This window comes from Capra hircus, chromosome 20 (genome assembly GCF_001704415.2).
Source record: "Capra hircus breed San Clemente chromosome 20, ASM170441v1, whole genome shotgun sequence".
NCBI lineage: Eukaryota > Metazoa > Chordata > Mammalia > Artiodactyla > Bovidae > Capra > Capra hircus.
This window is the reverse complement of record NC_030827.1, coordinates 10,481,358-10,503,630: the sequence shown is the minus strand read 5'-3', so window position 1 is coordinate 10,503,630 and position 22,273 is coordinate 10,481,358. Positions and strand designations below refer to the sequence as shown.

The window sequence follows — 22,273 nt, the reverse complement described above, 5'->3', positions numbered from 1 at the left end:
TTAGTTATCTAACCAGGGATCAACCGCCTCCGCCCTCAAAAAAGTGAAATAAAAAGTTCGAATCTTACAGTTGAATTTCACACTGAAAGTCTGCACTGCCTTCTAGAGGGCAGTGGGTATCTCTGAACTTGGGCCTCTGCTTTCTCTGCTAAATGAGGGGCCTGGACTTAACGAGCTCAGAACAAAACTCTCAAATCCTTTTCTCTGCCAGCCTGCCCTCCACACCCATCTTCCAGGGCAGCAGATGGAAGGAGAATTCTAAAATGGATCAAGAAGCACTATCCCAGCTCAAAGGCTGAAAGACGGTTGATGTCGGGGTTCTCCCCTCCAGGTCGCGGTGCCACAAGCCTGAGAGTGCCCCCAAATGGCTGCAGCATAGCGCTTAGCCCAGCTCGACAGAGCTGATGCTTAACTTTTTGCCTTCAAATTAAGTAATTAATGCCTTCAAACTGTGGTGCTGGAGAAGACTCATGAAATTCTCCTGGACAGGAAGGAGATCAAACCAATCAACTTTAAGAGCGATCAACCCTGAATATTCACTGGAAATACTGATGCTGAAGCTGAAAGTGGAAAGTGAAAGTCGCTCAGTAGTGTCCGACACTTTGCGACCCCACGGACTAAACATTCCATGGAATTCTCCAGGCCAGAATACTGGAGTGGGTAGCCTTTCCCTTCCTAACTCAGAGATCCAGGGAATCCCGCATTGCGGGCAGATTCTTTACCGGCTGAGCCATAAGGAAAGCCCAAGGCCATCTGACGCGACCAGAAGACTCATTGGAAAACTCCCTGATGCTGGGAAAGGCTGAGGGCAGAAGAGGGCGTCAGAGGATGAGAAGGCTGGATGGCATCACCCAGGCAATGAACTTGAACTTGGGCCAACTCTGGGAGACGGTGGGGGACAGGGAGGCCTGGAGTGCTGCAGTCCATGGGGTCGCAAAGAGTCGGACACGACTGGGCGACTGAACAACAACTTTAATTACTAGAGCAGGAATAAAAGAAGGCACAGCCGCAACCATGGCAACCAGAGACCAGGGAGGAAAGGGCGGGGCCACGAGGCGGAAGGGGTGTGACCGAACGCGGAGACCCTCCGGCTGGTTCCGGGTATCAATTTTGTGGCGGGAAAAGCGGCCCCTTCTGGGGAAGACTCCGCCAGGCCTGAGTCGTAGCTCTTCGCGCCCGGAATGGAGACGCAGTCCGAGGAGCAAGCCGTCACCAAGCCTGCGGACTCTGGGGGGGAAGGCGGGCCGCCGCAGGTCGCCGGCGCCCAGGCGGTGCGGCCGGAGGACCGCATGACCCTGCTGCTCAGGTTGTACCCTCTGACCGACTGGGCGGGAGCCAAGTGGGAGTCTTGGCCAAGAGCTCCCCTCTTTGCCGAAAATGTCTAGGGTTCGAATTCATTGTCGATCGCTTAATGACTGGTGACTGGAGCATTCACATAAACTCTTTAAGCCCCTTTCTTCGTCTTGGAAAAGAGAGGGAAAATGACAGCTTCCTAGCTAAGTTGCTGTGGGAATTAAAAGAGATATTATGGGGTCAGCGTTTGGCAGAGGGCCTACGGAGCTATAATTAACATCGCCTTTCTTACCAGCTCATGCCCTGCGGTCCTGATTTTCAAGCCCTTTGTGGGTTGCATCCAAGCCCAGATTTATACTGGAGGGAGGTTTCTCTGACCTTCTCTGTTATAGCTATGACCCTTTTCAATCCAGAAGCTGCGTGTTTTGTATTTTCTACCAGGAAGCAATGTCTGTACGTTGCTAAGGAAAAGGCTTAATGAGAAAGGACGTCAGTGTTCTACTCCAGTGGGCAATTATGGTCCTGAGCCATATCCATCCTACTCTTTGTTTCTGTGTGACCCCTTAAGCTAAAATTAGTTTTCATGTGTTTAAATGGTTGGGGGAAAAGTTATAAGATGTTAATAATAGGTAAAAATTATATGAAATTAAATTTGTCTCCTTATGTAACGTTTTATTGGAACGCAACTTGCAAGGACAGAGTTAAGTAGTTAGAGCAGATACCATGAGTGAGAGTGAGTGAAAGTTGTTGAATTGTGTCTGACTCTTTGTAACCCTATGGACTGTAGTCTGCCAGGCTCCTCTGTCCGTGGAATTCTCCAGGCAAGAATACTGGAATGAGTAGCCATTCCCTTCTCCAGAAGTCTTCCCGACCCATGGATCGAACCTAGGTCTCCTGCTTCGACAGGCAGATTCTTTATTGTCTGAGCCACCAGGGAAGCCCACAGTAGGAAGCCTATTGTATCTACTATAGGACTCACAAAGCCTAAAATATTTACTTTCTAGTCCTTTACAGAAAAAAATTTGCAGACCTAAATCCTAACAAGGGGATTTTTTAAAAAAAAGCTTTGTAACTGTATGTATTTCAACTTCATTACTGCTTTGAAAGGCCTCACCTAATAATAAACCTCACAACCTCACCTTCAAAATTACCCCCCTACAAATACACAACAGGTTCCTCCAAACATGGAATCTTATAGCCCAGGTCTTACCCTTCCTTTCCCACTCCACAGTTTTCCCCTTGCTCCTCACTCATGAAAGTTGCTAGGCAAATTTTTCACCTACAAGGGACTGAACATCTTCTGTTAAAGACTCTGTGGGTATGGCTGGAAGTCTCCAGATAGTCATGCTTTTACATGGCTTTCCAACATCCAGCTCTGATTGGTACAAGACGGGTAGTTCTTACCCTCAGATTTCATCAAGTGATTGCTCTTAATTTCTTTGGCTTTGGCTTCACTGACAACCAGAGCCCAGACTATTTCATTTTGGGGCAGGTCAGCTTCTTGGAGGCATTTTTGGCAACCTCTGGCGCTCCAGAACCACAGGATCAACCTTTGTCTCATGATTATGGAGATATTGTTGTCCAGGAGCTGTTCTGTGGGTTCAAGTGGAATTGATCTGGCTGACGTACTATAAAGAGTCTGTACAATGGAGTTTTATATATATATATATATATATATATATGGAGGGAGGTAACATAACTTTTTCCCAAACCATTTAAACACATGAAAACTAATCTTAGCTTGAGGGGTCACACAGAAACAAAGAGTAGGATGGATATGGCTCAGGTCCATAGTTGCCCACTGGAGTAGAAGACTGATGTCCTTTCTCATTAAGTCTTTTCCTTAGCAACGTACAGACATTGCTTCCTGGTAGAAAATACAAAACACGCAGCTTCTGGATTGAAAAGGGTCATAGCTATAACAGAGAAGGGCAGAGAAACCTCCCTCTTTCACACGAAGACATTTAGAAGACACTGAATTCTTTCCTTTTAACTATTCCCATTCATTTTACCTATGGGCCATTGGATCTGGTGAATTCCTATCCAGAGTTCTCAGAGCTATATGGGAAAGTGCTCCTATAGTCCAGGGTCAATTCCAGATGACCATAATAGCCACTGTTCACAGCTAGAACATCCCATGGGTTTCTTGAAGGCATATAAGGGCTTCATCAGCTCCTGAACTGGAACGACTAACTTTCCTGTATTACTTTCCCCTATTCCCATCTGTTGTGTATTACACTTAGGAATAAATGCCCCAAAGAGGTCCTGGCCACCAGACACTATTCTCTCACAAAAGTCCACCTGACTCAACTGGTGAACAGCATTTAGTTAAAAAAAAAAAAAAAAGGCAGCAGGAACTCTGGGGGTGACATAATAGCCCACTTCCCATTCCTTTGACCTTTGACCAAGTGTATGGGCTTGCCTTCATCTTTTTGTTCTCAGAAAATGCTAATGAACACTACTCACTGACCTGGAAAGACAATCTTTTGTGTAAGTCTTTGAAACACTTGAATGACTAAATTAAAAACCCCTTTCTATCTACAATATGAAATAATAAAATATTAAAGATATAACATCTCCTTTTCCATCTCAGCTAAAAATGAATTATTGTTTCAGCGTGTCATAAAATGCTGTCCTACTTAAACTCTTAAGAAATTGCTCTTTTCATTTGGAATTTTAAAACAGGGAACTTAATGCTGCAAAGCTTTAAAATTTTGTCTAATGTTCCTTAGCTACTTAACTAGATCTCAGAGTCACAAAACAAACTCAGAACTGGAGGATTACCAGGTAAATGTGAAACATCTAATAAGCAGTTATCATTTTACCCATAGCTCTTCTACCCATTTTTTGTATGATTTTTAAGTAACTAGAGTCATAGGATGACTAAGAAAACTATATAAATTACTTATTTATCCAAGGATTAGTACCTTTGATATTTTTCTGTATCTCTTAAGAATGTTTCAATCTGTTTGTAACGCATTACTGTGTTTGGGGGTTTACCACTTTAATCTATTTCTTTGTGTAGTGTTCTCTTTAAGCTGTATTTCAGTGTGGCCCATTAAAAATAAATTTAAAAATCAAAATTTTAACTTTTCCTTACAGATGCTGTTTTCCTACTGTATTTCATTTTGTGTATTTTTCTGAGGCATAACATCTTGTATGCCTATTTTAAATAAAATGAGGCCAACCTGGAAAATCTTTTTTTTAAATATATATGTGCCAAGTCTTAGTTGCCGTGTGTGGGAGGGAGCTTTCATTGCAGCATGTGGGATCTAGTTTCCCAACCAGGGATTGAACCTGGGCCCCTTGCATTGGGAGCACTGAGTCTTAACTGCTGGACCACCAGGGAAGTCCCTGTAAGATTTTAATGCTGTTTATTTATACTCATTTTGTTGCATCAGATTCCAAAAAAGATGAGTTGATTTATCATATAGTAATGAATAAAACCTCAATAATTATATAACTCTCTTCTTATCTGTTTTCAGGCTAAGAGCACAGACCAAACAACAACTCTTGGAATATAAGTCAATGGTTGATGCACGTAAGGATTTCCATTTTCAAATAAGGTTTTGTGAGTTTGATGATGAACAGTACTCCAGGGAAAAGATCAATTTTACAATTATTTATCTAGGGAAGGAGGGGTGTTAGGAATTCAGGAAAATTAAGTTCTATTGATTGGAAATTCCTGTGGGCTTAGCTACCATCAACAACTTGGACATTAAGTTAGGAGATTAGATGATTGTTGAACAAGTGATCTGAGACCTATACTTTGAGAAACACTGGATTAATGACATGAAAACAGAAGGGAGATAGGCATAAAAGTGTGACTGACAATTTTCAATTCTATATAAAAATTTTAATTTATCTTTTACAATTATTAATCCAAAAATCTCAGGGCCAAGAGAGTAGTTAAATGATGGGTTTAGTCGTCCTAAGTAATAACCACCTAACGCCACCTGATTTATTATAAGCCCGTGGGTCACAAAGATAGATTTTGGTTACTTTTTCTTTCTCTATGAAATAAACTTACAGAATAAAACCAAATAGTACACTGTGTTGAATCAAGAATTGTGGAGAAGCCTAGGCACCTCATAGATGTTTTAGTTACTTCCCTGAGTCCATGTTTGAACCTCGATAATTTTTGTGCTCTGTTCAAGCTCACTTTAAGGCCACAGATCAGAAGGCATTTCTGGTGTGTTTTCCAGCCCCATTCTAGGGTTTCTAAAGGGGCATCTTATGCAAAAAACAGAACAAAAGAAAACAAAACCTTAAAAAAAGATGGCCCCCAGCCTCTCTTCTGCTTACTGTAGCTAGTAACCATAGGAGTTAGGAAGTGAATCAGACCTTACTGGCTCTAAAGTCATGTCCCTTTTGTAATATCAATAATGCCTATATAAGAGTATATATTATCTATAAAGTACTTATATTTATATATATGTGTATATATGTATAACAATCACTTTGCTGTATACCTGAAACTAACACAACACTGTAAATCAACTATAATTCAATTAAAAAATGCTTACCTCAAAGATGATCAGTAGGTCACTGTCCTTCCCCTGGAGGAATTAATGGTGTCCTTCTTTCCAAAGCCTATGTTCCTTGTATTAAACAAATTATATTTATCTTAGAGATGAGAAGTAGGACTTGTCTAATCCTTTTACTGGCATGAGAGCCCACATATTATATAAAAAAGTATAACTGATCTTAGACAATGAGGTGTAGGGGAAAAGCTATTCAAAACTTGAACCATTGAGGAATTATCTCTAGTGGTAATCATGCAGTCATAGTTGAATGAATGGTGGGTGCTAGGAATGGAGATATGGTGTTGAACAAGGCTGACTTTATCCTCAGGGAGCTTAAATTCTGTGTAGCAAAACAGGTAAGCAAAGAGACGTGAGATAACTATGAGGTGAGGTAAATGTGATGAAGGAAATAATGGTATGATAAGAGGGAAGGACTACTTTAGATACAGTAATCAGAGATGGATTCTTCAAGAAGATGACCTTAGAGCTAAAATCCAAGTGATAAGAATCTGCCTCCTCATGCAGTTCTTGTTTGCCCTGTATAGCTAATTTTGAAGGAGTTGTGACATCTAAAATCTTGAGTAGACTTAATAGTCTGCACTGTAGAATTTCTGCAGCTAAAGGAGAGGACCGATTGTTACGGCTTCCTGGTGGCTCAGATGGTAAAGAATCTGCCTGCAATGCAGGAGACCTGGGTTCAGACCCTGGGTTGGGAAGATGCCATGGAGAAGGGAATGGCAACACACTTCAGTGTTCTTGACTGGAGCATTCCATGGACAGAGGGCTTAGTCCATAGGGTCAAAAAGAATGGGACATGAGTGAGCCACTAACACACACATAAGAAGTTAGGTTTTAGTTTTGAAGAGAAGATATGTATCTAAAATTGATTAGTGTTTACCACTAAAAAATACTGAGACTTTATTGCTTGAAGGCTTTTTTTTTTTCTTTTTACAATAAGTGCATCTATTTTAAGGGTATGATTTGATGAGGTTTTTTTTTGTAGATGTTGTAAAGATTTATTTAATTTTTGGCTGTGGTGAGTCTTCATGGCTGCACGCTGGCTTTCTCAAGTTGCAGCAAGTGGGGGCTCATCTCTAGTTGTGTGCAAGCTTCTCATTGCGGCAGCTTTTCTTGTTTCAAAGCATGGATTCTAGGTGCACGGGCTTCAGTAGTTGCAGCGCGTGGTCTCGGTAGTTGTGGCTCCTGGGCTCTAGAGCTTAGGCTCAATAATTGTGGCACACAGGTTTAGTTGCTCCACATGTGGGATCCTCTCAAACCAGGGTTCAGACCGGTATCCCTTGCCTTACAAGGTGGATTCTTAACTGCTGGATCACCAGGGAAGCCCAGTTTGATGAGTTTTGACAAATGTATACATCTCTTTAATCAAGATCACCACTAAAATCAAAGATGTAAACATTTCTACAGAAAGAGACTCACAGAAGATGAACTTATTTGATATGTGACTGGTACAACTAACTAATTTCACTTCAGTTTTACTTTAGTTGTACTACTCACATATCAAATGGTTCAGCCACAATGCGGCTGGTGGCTACCATATTAAACAGGGCAGATATTAAGCATTTCATTCATCATAGAACAGTGCTTTTGAACAGCATTTGATGTAACTGTATTTATATGGTGGGTTTTTTTTTTTTCCAACATCTTTCGTGACTTAATTCATGCAACAAAATTCACCATTTTAAAATGTACAATTCAGTAACTTTTAGTATTATTTACAATGTTGTGTAACCATTACCACTATCTAATTGCAGAACATTTGCATTACTCCATAAAGAAACCCCAAACCTGTCAGCAGTCACTCCCAAAGGGTCTGGCTACTTTTTGTACCGTGTAGCATTTTTGTGATTCATCCAGGCTCTTTTGTCTCAGTAATTCATTCCTTTTTATTGTGAAGTACATTTTATGATGACTGCACCACAATTTTAATCCATTTACCTGTTGATGAACATTTGAATTGTTTCCAGTGTTTGCCCCTCATAAATAAAGCTGCTGTGGACAGTTGTCATTTGTATATCTTTTTGTGGACATTTGCTTTCATTTCTCTTGGTTAAATACCTAAAAGTGAAAGTTCAAGGTGATAAGTGTATATTTAACTTTTTAAGAAACTACCAAACTGCTAAGATAATTATACCATTATGGCAGATTCCTCCCCAGCAGTGTATGAGGTTTCCAATTGCTCAATATCTTCTCCAAAACTTCGTACTGTCAGTCTTTTTAAATTTTAGCCATTCTAGTAAGTATGTAGTGATGTATTTTATGTGGTTTTAATTTATATTTCCTTAATAACTGATATTGTTGATCATCTTTTCATGTCTTATTGGTAGTTTACTTTTTGAAGTGTCCTTTCAAATCTTTGCCCATTTTTAGTTAGATTGTTAGTCTTACTGAGTTTGAGTTTTAATTAAAAATGAAAATATTATATATTTTCTTAAACATTCACTTCTTTCAAAAAATAAATACAGTCCTGTTTCAGATGAGTAAATATATATATGTGTGTGTACATATATATATGTATATATATATATGGCAGAAATTTTCTCCTAGTTTGTTGCTTTTTTATTTTCTTAACAGCGTCTTTTCAGGAGCAGAAGGCATAAATTTTTATGAAGTGTTGTTTTTCACTGTTTTTCTTTTGTGGTTTGCGGTTTTTGAGTTCTGTCTAAGAAACTGACTATTTCAAGGTTGCAAAGGTTTTCTCCTATGTTTGTTCTAGAAGTCTTAAAGTTTTAAGTTTAACATTCAGTACTGTGATTCATTTTGGGTTAAGTTTTGGGTATAGTGTAAGCTAAGTAAGGGTCAAGGTTCATTTTTTTTCATGTGTAACTCATTGTATATGTGTAGGTCTATTTCTGGACTTTTTCTTCTGTTCCTTTGAGGAATTTGTCTATCTTTACAATGGTGCCACACTGTTTGGATTACTGTAGCTTTATAGTAAGTCTTGATTATCAGCTACTATAAGTCCTTCAAGTTCATTCTTTGTCAAAACTGTTTTGACTATTCTTGGTCCTTTATTTTTCTATGTGCATTTTAAAATCAACTTGTCAATTTCTGGGATTTTGAGTGGGACTATGGAAGCTCAGCTGGTAAAGAATCCACCTGCACTGCAGGAGACCCTGGTTCGATCCCTGGGTCAGGAAGATCCCCTGGAGAAGGGCATGGCAACACACTCTAGTATTTTTGCCTGGAGAATCCCCATGGAGGAGCCTGGTGGGCTACGGTCCATGGGGTCACAGAGTGAGTCAGACACCACTGAGCAACTAAGCACAACACAGCATATAGATCAGTATGGGTGAATTCGTTATATTAGCAGTTGTTAGATTAGCCATGATTCTCCCAGTACCTGTAGGTAGTATATCTTTCCATTTTACTGTTTGATAGTGTATAGTGTAGAGGTCATACATACATGTATTTTGTTAAATTTATCCTTAATTATTTTGTGTTTTTGGATGTAATTTTACATGTATTTAAAATTTCTTATATATAGACATAGTTTCTATTTTTTTACATTGATCTTGATTTTTTTACTCTCTTTTTCTATCATTCTAATCTGTGCTATCTAATATGTTACTCACTAGCTCCATGTGGCCACTGAACACTTGAAATATGGTCATTCCTCACTGAGAAGGACTAAATGTAAAATGCAAACAGAAGAAAAGATTGTGAACTATTTCAACAGTAATTCCAAATTGCTTAAAGTGACAATATTTTGGATCTACTGGGTTAAATAAGCTATATTAAAATTAATTTCACTTGTTTCTTTACTTTTGTAATGTGGAAACTAGAAATTTAAAATTACATATTTGGTTTGCATTTGTGGCTCACATTATATTTTTGTTGGACAACACTTTTATGAAATATTACTAACTTCAAAAATTTATTTATTTGTAGATGAAGAAAAGACTCCAGAACAAATCATGCAGGAAAAGCAAATTGAAGCGTATGTCATATTTTAAAATTTTAGTTGTGGTTTTTACAGATTTAATAATATTATCCATCTTATAATATTTTCTTTCTTTTTCCTTTCTTTGTTTTTCCACGTAATTTGTCATGCACATGTTGAGAAGTTACTGATGTGGGATGTCGACTTACATGCACACGAGTGAGCTATCACATTAGCAGTCTCGGCACCGGCCCCACTTTAACAAGATATTTATCAAAGTAACTCAGTGAGAGTCAAGTTACCAAATCTGGAAATGTCAGTGTGGGATCCTGTAGAATACTATTATTTAGATAACAAGCATTTTACTTTCTTCAAAGATTTACTTTATACCTTTATTCCAGTAGTTACTCTGTCTGACATTGCTGACATTCTTTGGTTCATGCTTCTTTGGCAGTAAAATTGAAGAACTAGAAAATGAAGTTGAAGAGGCAAAAACTGCTTTTGAAATGAAAAAGCTTGCGTTAGACAGGTAATTATAACATTTTAAGTATGCAAGATGGGTATGGCTCAAGGTGGGGTGTGTGTGTGCTAAGTCGCTTCAGTCATATCCAGCTCTTTGCAATCCTGTGGACTGTAGCCCTCTAGGCTCCTCTGTCCATGGGATTCTCCAGGCAAGAATACTGGAGCAGGTTGCCATGCCCTCCTTCAGGGGATCTTCTTGAGCCAGAGATTGAACTGGAGTCTCTTATGTCTCCTGCTTTGGCAGGTGGGTTCTTTACCACTAGTCTGAATTAATCAAAATGATGATTAGTTGATGGTCCCACAAATTTTGAGCCCTGAGAGAAAAATTACATCATTAATGCTTTCATTTGAAGAAGTTACATAAGAGTGTTAATAAGAAAATGTCAGTCAAGACAATAGAAGTGTGAGATTAAATCACATTTGATGTTGGAAACGATTATACGGTTTATTTTTGGTTGTGCTAGGTCTTAGTCATGGCACGAGGAATCTTTAGTTGCAGCGTGTGGGATTTAGTTCCCCAGCCAGAACTGAACCCAGGCCCCTGCATTGCGAGCTTGGAATCGTAGCTACTGAGCCACCAGGGAAGTCTCATATTTATTCCAGTAACTCTTAATGGAGTAAAGGAATTGTCATTGAGTTTAAATGTATTTTTAATTTTAGACTTTGCATCTGTGTTTTAGAATTCATTCACCAAATATTTGAGTGCTTACTGTGTCAGAGCTTTGTGCTGGATGCTGGTATACAGCTGTCAGTAAGACAAACGTAGTCTCTATTATAGATTTATGATCTGAACTAATAATCTCAATCCAATGAATGACTCTAATAGTTTTTCCCTTGTATTTCTGACCTTCCCAGATACATTTACTTACATTTAATTGAAAATAGTTAAAGTCCTTTTAATTACTTCTAGCAGTGAACTTTTTTTCCCCTCATTTAATGTGCTGGCTCATTATATAGATGATATTTTTGACTAAGATCAGAGCTGTTAAGATATCCTCTTTAATGAAATGACTAATATTGCTGAGCTTATTACCTTTCTATTATCACTTATTTACTAGCTATTGAATTTAAAAACAAATTATAGTGCTTGCTTATACATAGACATATTTTAAAGTTTATAGTTGAGTATGGCTTTGTATTCCCTAACTCTACCTAATTTGAGCCTGCTGATCTGTATGCCTTTTTTTCTTCTTCCAGTTTTATTGAGATATAATTGAAATACAGCAGTGTATAAGTTTGGGCCTCCCTGGCAGCTCAGTGGCAAAGAATCTGCCAGCCAATGCAGGAGACATGGGTTTGATCCCTGGGTCAGGAAGATCCCCTGGAGAAAGGAAATGGTAACCCACTCCAGTATTCTTGCCTGGAAAATCTCATAGACAGAGGAGCCTGGCAGGCTACAGTCCATGGGGTCACAAAAGAGTCAGACACAACTTAGCGGCTAAACAATAACTGTCTAAGTTTAAGGTGTAGAGCATGTTTTGACTTACATGCATCCTGAAATGATCATCATAGGAGGTTTAGTGAACATCAACCATCTCATATAGATACAAAATTTTAAAAATAGAAAAAAATTTTTTTTGTTGTGAGAATTCTTAATCTCTTAACTTTCATATGTAGCTTATAGCAGTGTTAATTGTATTTTATCATATTGAACATTACATTTTGTAGTGCCTTATTGCTTCCTCCCAGCCCTGCACCTAGGTGGGTGGTTTGGAGAGCAAGTTCAGGCAGGGTGTCAGGTCAGCTCAGCCCCTCGCCTGGCCATGCACAACCACATGCAACAGCCCCATCCCTCTTGGTGTTACTTCGTGTTTCTATGACTGACTTATCAAATTATTTCCCATATAATACTGTTTAAAAACCTACTTTTGTTTTATGTTACATTTAAACAGAAAGGAATCTTTGTTGTATTTTTAAATATTCTTTTCACTGTACCATAAATGTTATCCATGTTTTATAATGGAGTTTTTTCCTCTATAGGATGCAACTTTCAACTGCACTTAAAAAACACCTGGAGAAGGTTGATATCAAGACTAGGTATGTTTTTTTTGTTTTATGTTTCCTGGATTTGGTCAGGATGGCAGTAAGGGAGATTGCATAATGATTAGTTCCATGAATTTTTTAAATTATCTGTCACTGTTGACCACCTTTATCTGGGAAATAAGAAAAGTAGGCTCGTCTCATCCTTACAAACCTTATAGTCCTACTGATATCCTGTTCCAAATGGATGGGACCCTGAGGTTTTACCCCGATGATCTAGAATTTTAAAGGAAGCTTTTGAAAGTTAACTTTTGTTTGATACTTACTGTAAGACAAGAACAATGTTATCTCATTTAAGCCAACAATAACCCAATGAGATAGGAAATATACTCCTCATTTTTCATGGGCAGAAATGAGTAACTTATATAACTTGCCAAGGAATATAAAATACTCTGGCAGCCAAGGTCATCTGTAATCCGATCCTAAGACGGGAAGCTGGCAACCCACATATAACAAGCCTCCCAAAGGATGGTGGCACTAGGAAATATGAGAACCGCTCTTCTTGCCCGGTCTTATTTCTGCCCTTTTACTCCGGCTGTACCAAACTGCTTGTTAGGTATTCTTCGTAATTACACTTGACCCTGGAACAGCATGGGTTTGAACTGTTTGAGTCCACTTCTATGCAGGTGTTTTGTGTGTGTTTTTTCAATAAATATAGTACCTGTTGTTTTCATTTTACAGATCTTTAAGTATGGGGGAAAGTTTGTATTTATTTAGAGGTCACAGTATGTGGAATCAATGAACTAGGGTTTGATCCAGACTGTTTCAGCTTTCTGTCCTTGGGTGAGCCATTTAATTCCTGTGTTTTTGAGGCAGAGGTAGCAGTGCTGTGGACTGTGTGGACAGTTGGTAGCTCTAACCATCCACTCTGCCTGCACTGTTCAAGGATCAGTTGTACTTTTACATCCTCTAAGACTCAGGGTTTCCTTGTTCCACCCTTTCCACACCTCTTACACAATCCATTACTGATTCTAATGAAGTCATAACGATGGTGTGGATTTATTTTTTTCCCCCATAAGATTCTTTCCTCTTTGAAAACAGGTACTGTGTTTTATTCTATTTTATAATCTTGGTGCGTGGCACAATCTTGACATGAGGTAGTCTCTCAGAAATACTTGCTGAAGAAATGGGGAATAAAAGCAGTTGATTCAGTGAAACTGTTGTGTCTGATATAGTTAGATACATGTCATTATACATTTGTCAAAATGCATAGAATGTACACCACCAAGAGTGAACCCTAATGTAAACTATGGACTTTGGATGATGATAATGTGTCAGTGTAGGTTCATCATTTATAACAGATGGGCTACTCTGGTGGAGGAGGCTGTGCAAGTGTGGGGCCAGAGGGTGTATGGGTTTCCCTTCCACTTGGTTTTGCCCTGAACCTAAAACTGGTCTAAAAACTAACATCTAGGGACTTCCCTAGTAGAACAGTGACTAAAATTTGCACTCCCAATGCAGGGGGCCCGGGTTTGATCCTTGGTCAGGGACCTAGATCCCATGTGCCTCAACTAAAGGTCCCCCATGCTGCAATGAGGATGGAAGATCCTGTGTACTGAAACTAAGACCCAGCACAGCCAAATTAATGAATTTTTAAAAAATCCTTAAGTCCGTTTCCAAAAAAACCCTATGTATTAGCAAGTTAGGGTTTTTTTCTCCCTAAGTATGAGATTTTTAGAAATGTTCTGGGGACTTCCTTTGTGATCCAGTAGTTAAGACTCTATGTTTCCACTGCAGAAGACACTGGTTCAATCCTTGGTCAGGGAACTAAGCTCCTGCATGCTATGGGGTATGGCCAAGAAAAAAAAAAAAAAGAAATGTTCCTACATGCTTAAATTTGATATTCTTTGTTGTCTATGAGCAAAAAGTTTTCTAGGGAAATGCATCAGGAATTTAGTTTACCCCAAACTTGTCTAGACTTATTTTGTTAAACAATGACTATATTGAAGTGTACATTGGATATAATGAAAAAATATATATACTAACTGATTTCTTAATCAATGAAAAATTTTAAACTTAATAAATCATATTTTTTATTCCTTTTCAGTGTGCTCATGAATAACATGAAACAAATATTAAATCTGAATAAACTAATAATGAAATCACAGCAGGTAATTTTGAACATAAAGCTGCTTATGCATTCTCATGATTTCAGTAACACATTCTTGCTGGTAACTGTATGTGACTAAATAGGATTGCCCAAAGACTGGTATGTTTGGAATTCAGTATCCTTAAGTTTTCTCTCTTTTCATAGTTCCATTATTTCTGACGAATTATCTACTTATCATTTAAGCTACTCTTTCTTTCCCTTTTGTTGTGTAAAAATAGAGGAATTGAAAACTGAAGCTCTAGAAAATATGAATAGATAAAATTCAATGATTTAAATATTATAGGTGTGTTCTTAGGTTATGTGCCTTAATCTTTTTATTTCTAATAACAGGAAACTTGGGATTTGGAGGAAAAATTGCTTGATGTTAGAAAGAAGAGATTGCGTATGTAGAACACTTTTTGGCTCTTTTTTTTGAGAACACATTTTTCACTTAATACGAAGATCTCCCAATCACTGAAAATTTTTTTAATTTTCCGATTTTCTTAAAACTTTGGATGTGGCAATTTAAAGAGTAGTATATAGAGTGCAATTTGCTTGATCTATTGTTTTAGAACTTTGAATCACAAAAATTAATACATTCTCAGTGGGGGGGAAAATATCAAGTAATACAGAAAAGTATAATGTGACAGCCATACCTCCTTCTTGTGTGACCACAATTAGATATACATCATTTCAAGCCTTTTTCCACACCCAAATAAACATTTATATGTATAATTTTTCAGGTTATTTGTTTTTTGGCTGCATTGGGTCTTTGCTGCTTTGTGAGGAGTTTTCACTAACTGGGGAGCAGAGGCTACATTCTTTGTTGCAGCACTTCTCATTGTGGCGGCCGGCTTCTCTTGTGGTGGAGCACAGGCTCTAGGTGTGAATGCTTCAGCAGCTGCGGCACACAGGCTCAGTACTTGTGACTAGGGCTTAGTTACTCCACGACGTGTGGAATCCTCCCAGACCTGGGATCGAACGCATGTCCACTCCATGGCAAGCAGCTTCCTGGGGAAGTCCACACATAATTTTATTTTTCTGGTACATAATTTTTAAATGATCACTTGATACATATGGTTCTATAGTTTAACTTAACATGAGATAGCTTTTTGCATTGAAATTTTTGAAATGCTGTATTGAAATCTATTTCAGAGAGAACTAAGGCTAGTTCTACATATTCTCTATAAAGAATTTGAAAACAAAAATATACATAATTTTTTTTATAGTCGATCTTCAGTGCTTTTTATTTATAAAATTGGCATAGTTTTATTCTGTATTACTCCTTTTTTCATTTAACAGTTACAGGCATGATTTATTATTTTAAAATACCATGTATATTTGCTTTTTAAAAAATTATTCATTTATTTTTATTGTTTTTGGCTGTGCTGGGTCTTCACCACTGCACGGACTTCTCTCGAGTTGCGGCAAGCGAGGGCTACTCTGGGTTGCTGTGCCGGTTCTCACTGCAGTGGCTTTTTTTGTGGAGCAGAGCCTCTAGGGCCCAGGGGCACAGGGGCTTCAGCACGGGCTCGGGAGTTGCGGTGCTTGGGCTCTAGAGCACAGATTCAGCAGTTGCGGCACATGGACTTATTTTCTTCCACGGCACGTGGGATCTTCCCAGATCAGGGATCGAACTCCTGTCTCCTGCATTGGCAGGTGGATTCTTGACCACTGAGCCACCAGGGAAGCCCCTAGATTTGCCTTTTGTAAGTAATCTCAGGGTCAGAAGTAGTCCTGTCACCTGTCTAATCACCCTTTGGCTTTTTTTCCATTGCATTCCAACCTGCTTTTGATACATCAGTGTCAAAGAACTGAGCTCCTGAGATATACCCATTTATATTTTTAAATACTGTCTGTCCCCAACTTATGATGTTTCAACCCACAATTTTTTTACTTTACGATGATATGTATTCAGTAGAAACTGAATTCAGATTTTGAATTTTGCTTTTTTCCTGGGCTCATTATAGTCTCTCATGTGATGCCAGGCCGCAGCAGCCACGTGGTCATGAGAGTAAACCACCAATACATTTACAGCTATTATATTTTTCACTTTTAGTATTCAATAAATTACATGAGATATTTAATATATTGTTATAAAGCAGGCTTTGTGTTAGGAGGTTTTGCCCAATTGCAGGCTAATGTAAGTGTTCCGAGCATGTTTAAGGCAGGCTAGACTAGGCTGTGATGTTTGGTAGATTAGGTACATTTTTGACTTAGGATATTTTCAACTGAAGATGAAAGGAAGATCTCTAGTATAATTCTCAGACTATTTCAGGAACAACAAAAAAAATGTTGATGATATTTATCCCTGGAGAAGGGGATCTACCTTTCTTTGAAAATTTATTAAAATGTAATTTTTGAAAATTAAGGGGGAGAGTATTTCCTTATATATATCACCTATTCTTTTGGCAGCCCAGAGGAAGCTCTGACATGATGCCTTGGCAGACATTTATAGACAGTATCATTGTCATGCATGCACACTTGAACATCTCACAGAGGGCATTGCTAAGTATGAAATTAAAATACTGGTGTTTTGCACCAGAGGAATCATTTTCATGTCAGAATGGAACTGCAACCTAAAATGCATATTAAAAATTTTCCCTTGACTGAAATAATCAGGAACTATTCTGCTTCAGAAATTTTCAAGATTCTTGTTTATAGTTCTCATATATAGTATATTGCTTTATTTTTAACCCAACAGAATTAAAACAAGCTTCAGAAAGAAAGCTTTCAGAAATACAGACTGAAAAGAACAAACAGAAAGATGATTTGGATAGTATGGAAAATTCAGACAAAATAAAGACCATACAACAAAAACTGGAGACAGAGATACAGATTACTACAGTTATTCAACATGTGTTCCAGGTAATATTTATAAAAAGTAGAAAGGGGGGTAAATAACTTTCTAAAAGTGATTAATTCTATTATTTTCAGGCTTCATATTTTTATATATAACTGAATTAACTCAGTATCATTGAGCTGCAGTTTTTCAAAGAATAATGTCCAGAATTTTCATTAATTATAACCTTAATCAGTCCTCCATTGCCTACCACAAAAATAATCTTCACCTTTGTCAAAGTCTTGGAATTTTGCAAGGGCTGAGAATTAAGCTACCTCTTGTCAAAATGCATATTACTTACAATTTAATTGCTTTTCACTGGAGAAATGCAAAATGAACTCTGAACCATAACTGTCATCTTCTTCCTTTAGGAAACATTGCAAATATCCTTCCTTAAGAGGTAAAAACTATCTACAAAAACTGGCAAAGCAGAAAAATTGTTATAAACATTGTCAATATTTCCCTAGCATTATGGTGATCAAGGTTGAAGCCTTATTGAAAACAGAAATAAAGATACAAGAACACATTTACTATTTTTTCCCATCATCACAGAGTAAATGTTCACACCTAGTTCTGTAAATATTTGATAAGTGAAAGACAATTTTTAAAAAATCGATAAATTTTTAAAACTGCTGAGAACTTTTAATTTTAAAACTTTTTTTTTTTTTTTAATTACAGAACCTCATTTTGGGGAGCAAAGTCAACTGGGCAGAGGATCCTGCCCTCAAGGAAACTGTTCTGCAGCTTGAAAAGAATCTCACAATGATCTAATAGGAATTCTAGTTTGACATTTTTTGTTTCTGTTTTTAATGTCATTTAAATAGAAATTTCAAGTGAAATGCTTTTCAGTGTTTTTGGAATGATTCTAATACTACAGTTAATTTTTTTTTAGCTTGAGTTAAGTGTTACATGGAATCTATTGTTTTAAATCTAATAAAGTGACTGGGATAGTCTAAATCTGAAAATCAGCCTTGGAAGGGTCCCAAAAGACATCTAGTCCAGCATTCTACTGAATATGGACATTTTTTCTACAACATTCCTGGAAATACCAGCTCTCATTTGCAATACTTCTGTGTATTTGTTTGTTAACAAAATATTAGAAAGTTAGAACAGCATATCCACACACATCTTTGTTTTTTTTTTTTCCAACTGTCAATTGTATTTTATTCAGATAAATCTCATTTTAGTTCAACTCACTACAGATTTTTTTTTTTTTGCCTTTTAAAAAAAATTGAGAGGACTTCCCTGGTGATCCCGTGGCTGAGACTCCATGCTCCCAGTGCAGGGGGCCGAGTTCAGTTCCTGGTCAGGGAACTACATCCCACATAGCTGCAGTGAAGAGAGTGCATGCCACAGCTGAAGACCCCACATGTGGCAACTAAGACCAGGTACAGCCAAATAAGCAGCTTTTGTAAAAAAATTTAAAACTTGAGATATAATTGATATATAACACTGTGTAAGTTTAAGATGTACAACATTGTTGATCTGACCACCATTAGCTAACATCTTTATCATGTCACATAATTATCATTTCTTTATCATGGTGAGAATATTTAAGATTATCCTCTTGGGGCTCAGAGGTTAAAGCGTCTGTCTGCAATGCGGGAGACCTGGGTTCAGTCCCTGGGTCAGGAAGATCCCCTGGAGAAGGAAATGGCAACCCACTCCAGTTTTCTTGCCTGGAGAACCCCATGGACAGAGGAGCCTGGAGAGCTACAGTCCACGGGGTCGCAAAGAGTCAGACACGACTGAGCAACTTCACTTTCACTTAGTAACTTTGAAGTGTGTAATGTAGTATTGTTAACTAGAATCACAGTGTTGTACATTAGATCTCCAAAAGTTATTCATCTTCTAACTGCAAGTTTGTATCCTTTGACCACCATTTTCTCAGTTCTCACCCCTCCATCCACATTTTTAAACAGATACCCAAATAAAGCACCTCAATCATGAAAAAAGAAGAAAAAGAAAAACATACTCTGATTATAGAAAAATTGTGACTTTATTTTATATTTTTAGGTTTATTGCTTTTATTTAAAAAGTAAATGTTATTCTATCTTATTAAAAAATAGAACTTAAAGCTTTTTATAGTATCCAGTTTCATTTTTTGAAAACTCTTGATTTGAGCTCTTCATTAATTTGGAGCTGTTGATAATTTTTATAGACACTGTAGTCTTTTCAACATTATTTTAAGAAAGACTTTAAGTTTGAAAAGATGCACTGCAATGGACAATAATATTAGAAATCTGTTCTTTAGATCAGTCACAAAAATGATATTTGCCTAAATTTAATTCTGAAAGCTTTTCTTTGGAATATTTATAGTTTGGCTTCATTTGTTTTGATAAATCATAATTTATGTGTAGCTTTTTATTTTACATGTAGTTACTCTTTTTTCCACAGTGTATTCTTGGAAATTGTCAATGTGAATTATAAAACAAGTTATATTTTTCTCGTAGAAAACCTTTCTGGAAAATACTTTCCTGATCCAAAACTATAGCATTAAATGTTATCATAGATGCACATTTTATTAGTGAATCCCAACTCAAAGGATTATCACCATCGTCAGAAAAACCTCCTGCATTTTCCCAGGATTTTATTGTCCTGTTGTGTGCTCCCTCTTAAATCCCAGCTCTGAGAAAGAAATTGTATTAGTTATCTTTCTTGGAAATCATGCTGAATAACAACCTCAAATGTCAGTGGCTTGTAAGAAATACGTTCTCTGTTGGATCCATGGTTTGGCTGATTATCCTAGGACCCAGGCTGAGGGAGCAGCCACTGTCTGAAACACATGCTCATGGCTTATCAGGCCAAGTCAAATTACGCAAGCACATTTGATTTCTACTTAGAGCAAGTGTACATTATATCCACCCAGATTCCATTGACCAAGCTCAACACTGGGACAGGAAAGTATACACCTCTCTCACAGCAGGAAGTGCTGAGTTTCAGAGTAGGGGAAAGCAAATGGATATTTGCTGAAAAGAATATAGCCTACCACAGCCTGCTACCTTGGTCTTAAATATTAATTTCCCTTCTGCATGTAAAAGATGCGCCTTTCCCCAAAGATGGTAAGCTAACAATGTCACCCAGGCATACCAGTTTCCAAGAGTCTCCACTTACGTTCAGATGGATTCTTCCTGATCTGGAGACCCTATGACCTGAAAAGACAAATGGTGTTGCTTCACACAGTCAGCAAATAGTGGTGACTGGGGCAATTCTGAAATACTGCTTGGCAAATGAAAGGAAGTGCCCCTTCTAAGGGGACAGGGAACTCCTTTGGATTTGGCTCTTGTTCTGCTGTCAGGAAGCAGTTCTTCATCTGTGGTCCTTCACTCTGCCCTTTGGGAGGTTCTCCCTGTCCATTACTAACTTTGACCATATCTGAAGGGGGCATCAGAGATTATGCCCATCTGAACAGCTTTCTCAATTGGGGACCGAAATATTTTACATCTCAAACAATCTTAAAATCCAGGCTAGTGGTGTCTTTGCTAACACACTTTTTCTCAAAAATGTGGGAGTGATGGTTGTTTTGGTTGGCTATTTCCTCATATCAAACTGATTTACCAGCTGCCTGAATTTGTAAATAAAGTTTTATTGGAACAAAGCCACACCCACAGGTTTACATATTATCTATGGCTGCCTTTCTTCTACAATAGCATATGTTGGTCCCCTGCTTATGATAGTTCAACTTAGGACCAACTCTATGATGGTGTAAAAGCTATATGCATTAGGTAGAGACCATACTTCAAATTTTGATCTTTTCCTGGGCTAACACTCTCTCATGATCTATAGTAATGCTGGGCAGCAGCAGCAAGCCACATCTGTCAGCCACACAGTCACAGAGGCTAATACCAATACACTTAGAACCATTCTGTTTTTCACTAAGTTACATGACATATGCAGTATTTTATTATATTATAAAATAGGCTGTGTTAGGTGATTTTGCCTAACTGTTGGTTAATGTAAATGTTCTGAGCACATTTAAGATTAGGTATATTAAATGCATTTTGACTTAGGATATTTTCAACTTTATTGGGATGTAACCCCCTCATAAGATCTGTAGTTGAACTGAACTGAGTAGCTGCAACAGATTATATCCTCCTTCCCCCCACCCACCCCCTACAAGTTCTTAACAATCATTGTCAAAGGAAGCGATTGCCCTGGAGAAAGGTCTCTTCTGACTTGTCCGATTGCTTCCTAGTAGTTTACATAGCTTGTTTCGCCTCTGTTTTCCGGGAAACCAGAAGTTAGATCTAAGTGCTTTATTAAATGTAGTTTCAGATTTTTTCTTAAATCAAAAAAATACACAGGTTGTTCTGGGCACTTTGTATTGCATCAATCACATCAGGAAGCTGTCACGTATACTGAGTTCTGCCTCATAGATGTACAGCCAATGTCAGGAACAAGGTACATGGGACAAGAAAGGAGTCAAAGGCTAGTTAGGATAAGGATATTAAGAAGACACAATAGATGAGGTAAAACGGTGCTGTGCTCCACAGGTCCATGAAAACAGCCAAAAAATAGCATTCAGGGTATAGACTGTTGACTAAAGAAAGATGTACAGTGTAACAGCTGAGAGTTGAGTTTTAGTCAGTGTCTTACTGAGCACTAATAGCCTCTCAGATAGCTCTGAGGAAGTGCTCTGAAGAGGTAGGGAGGAAGAGGCCAGTATATATGAGATTTTGGCTACAAAGTATGTGCAATCCAGCATATATCTTAGTAGAAGTTTACTTTTAGTTAAGCAGAATAGATACATCAGTTAATGATATTTTAGTGCTTCTCTAACTATCAGAGGATGCAAGAATCCAGATTCATAAAACATTTCCTAAAGTATATGTAAGGGGCGTTTTTGTTTGCCTGTTCTCCCAAAGCACTGAGTGCTCCTGTTCTTTGTCCTGAGTTCTTACACAGTGTCCTAAAGGTTAGCAATCAATGACTTGATCCTTGTAGAACTGGAGGAGAGACAACATTGTTTTATTAACACAAGACAAAAATCATGGGACCTGGACCTCCCTGCTGGCATAGTGTGTAAGAATCCGCCTGCCAACACAGGGGACACTGGTTCC

The 22,273-nt window shown here is 38.0% G+C and overlaps 1 protein-coding gene across 1 annotated transcript; it reads left to right on the top strand.

Annotated features, from left to right (window-relative positions):
* Positions 1,069–18,412, top strand: CENPH (centromere protein H). Its single transcript, XM_005694605.3, has 9 exons — positions 1,069–1,306; positions 4,779–4,834; positions 9,729–9,777; positions 10,175–10,249; positions 12,223–12,279; positions 14,330–14,393; positions 14,723–14,774; positions 17,076–17,239; positions 17,892–18,412. Exons 1-9 carry the CDS (start codon positions 1,182–1,184, stop codon positions 17,982–17,984), a joined length of 735 nt encoding a protein of 244 aa, XP_005694662.1. The 5' UTR covers positions 1,069–1,181; the 3' UTR covers positions 17,985–18,412.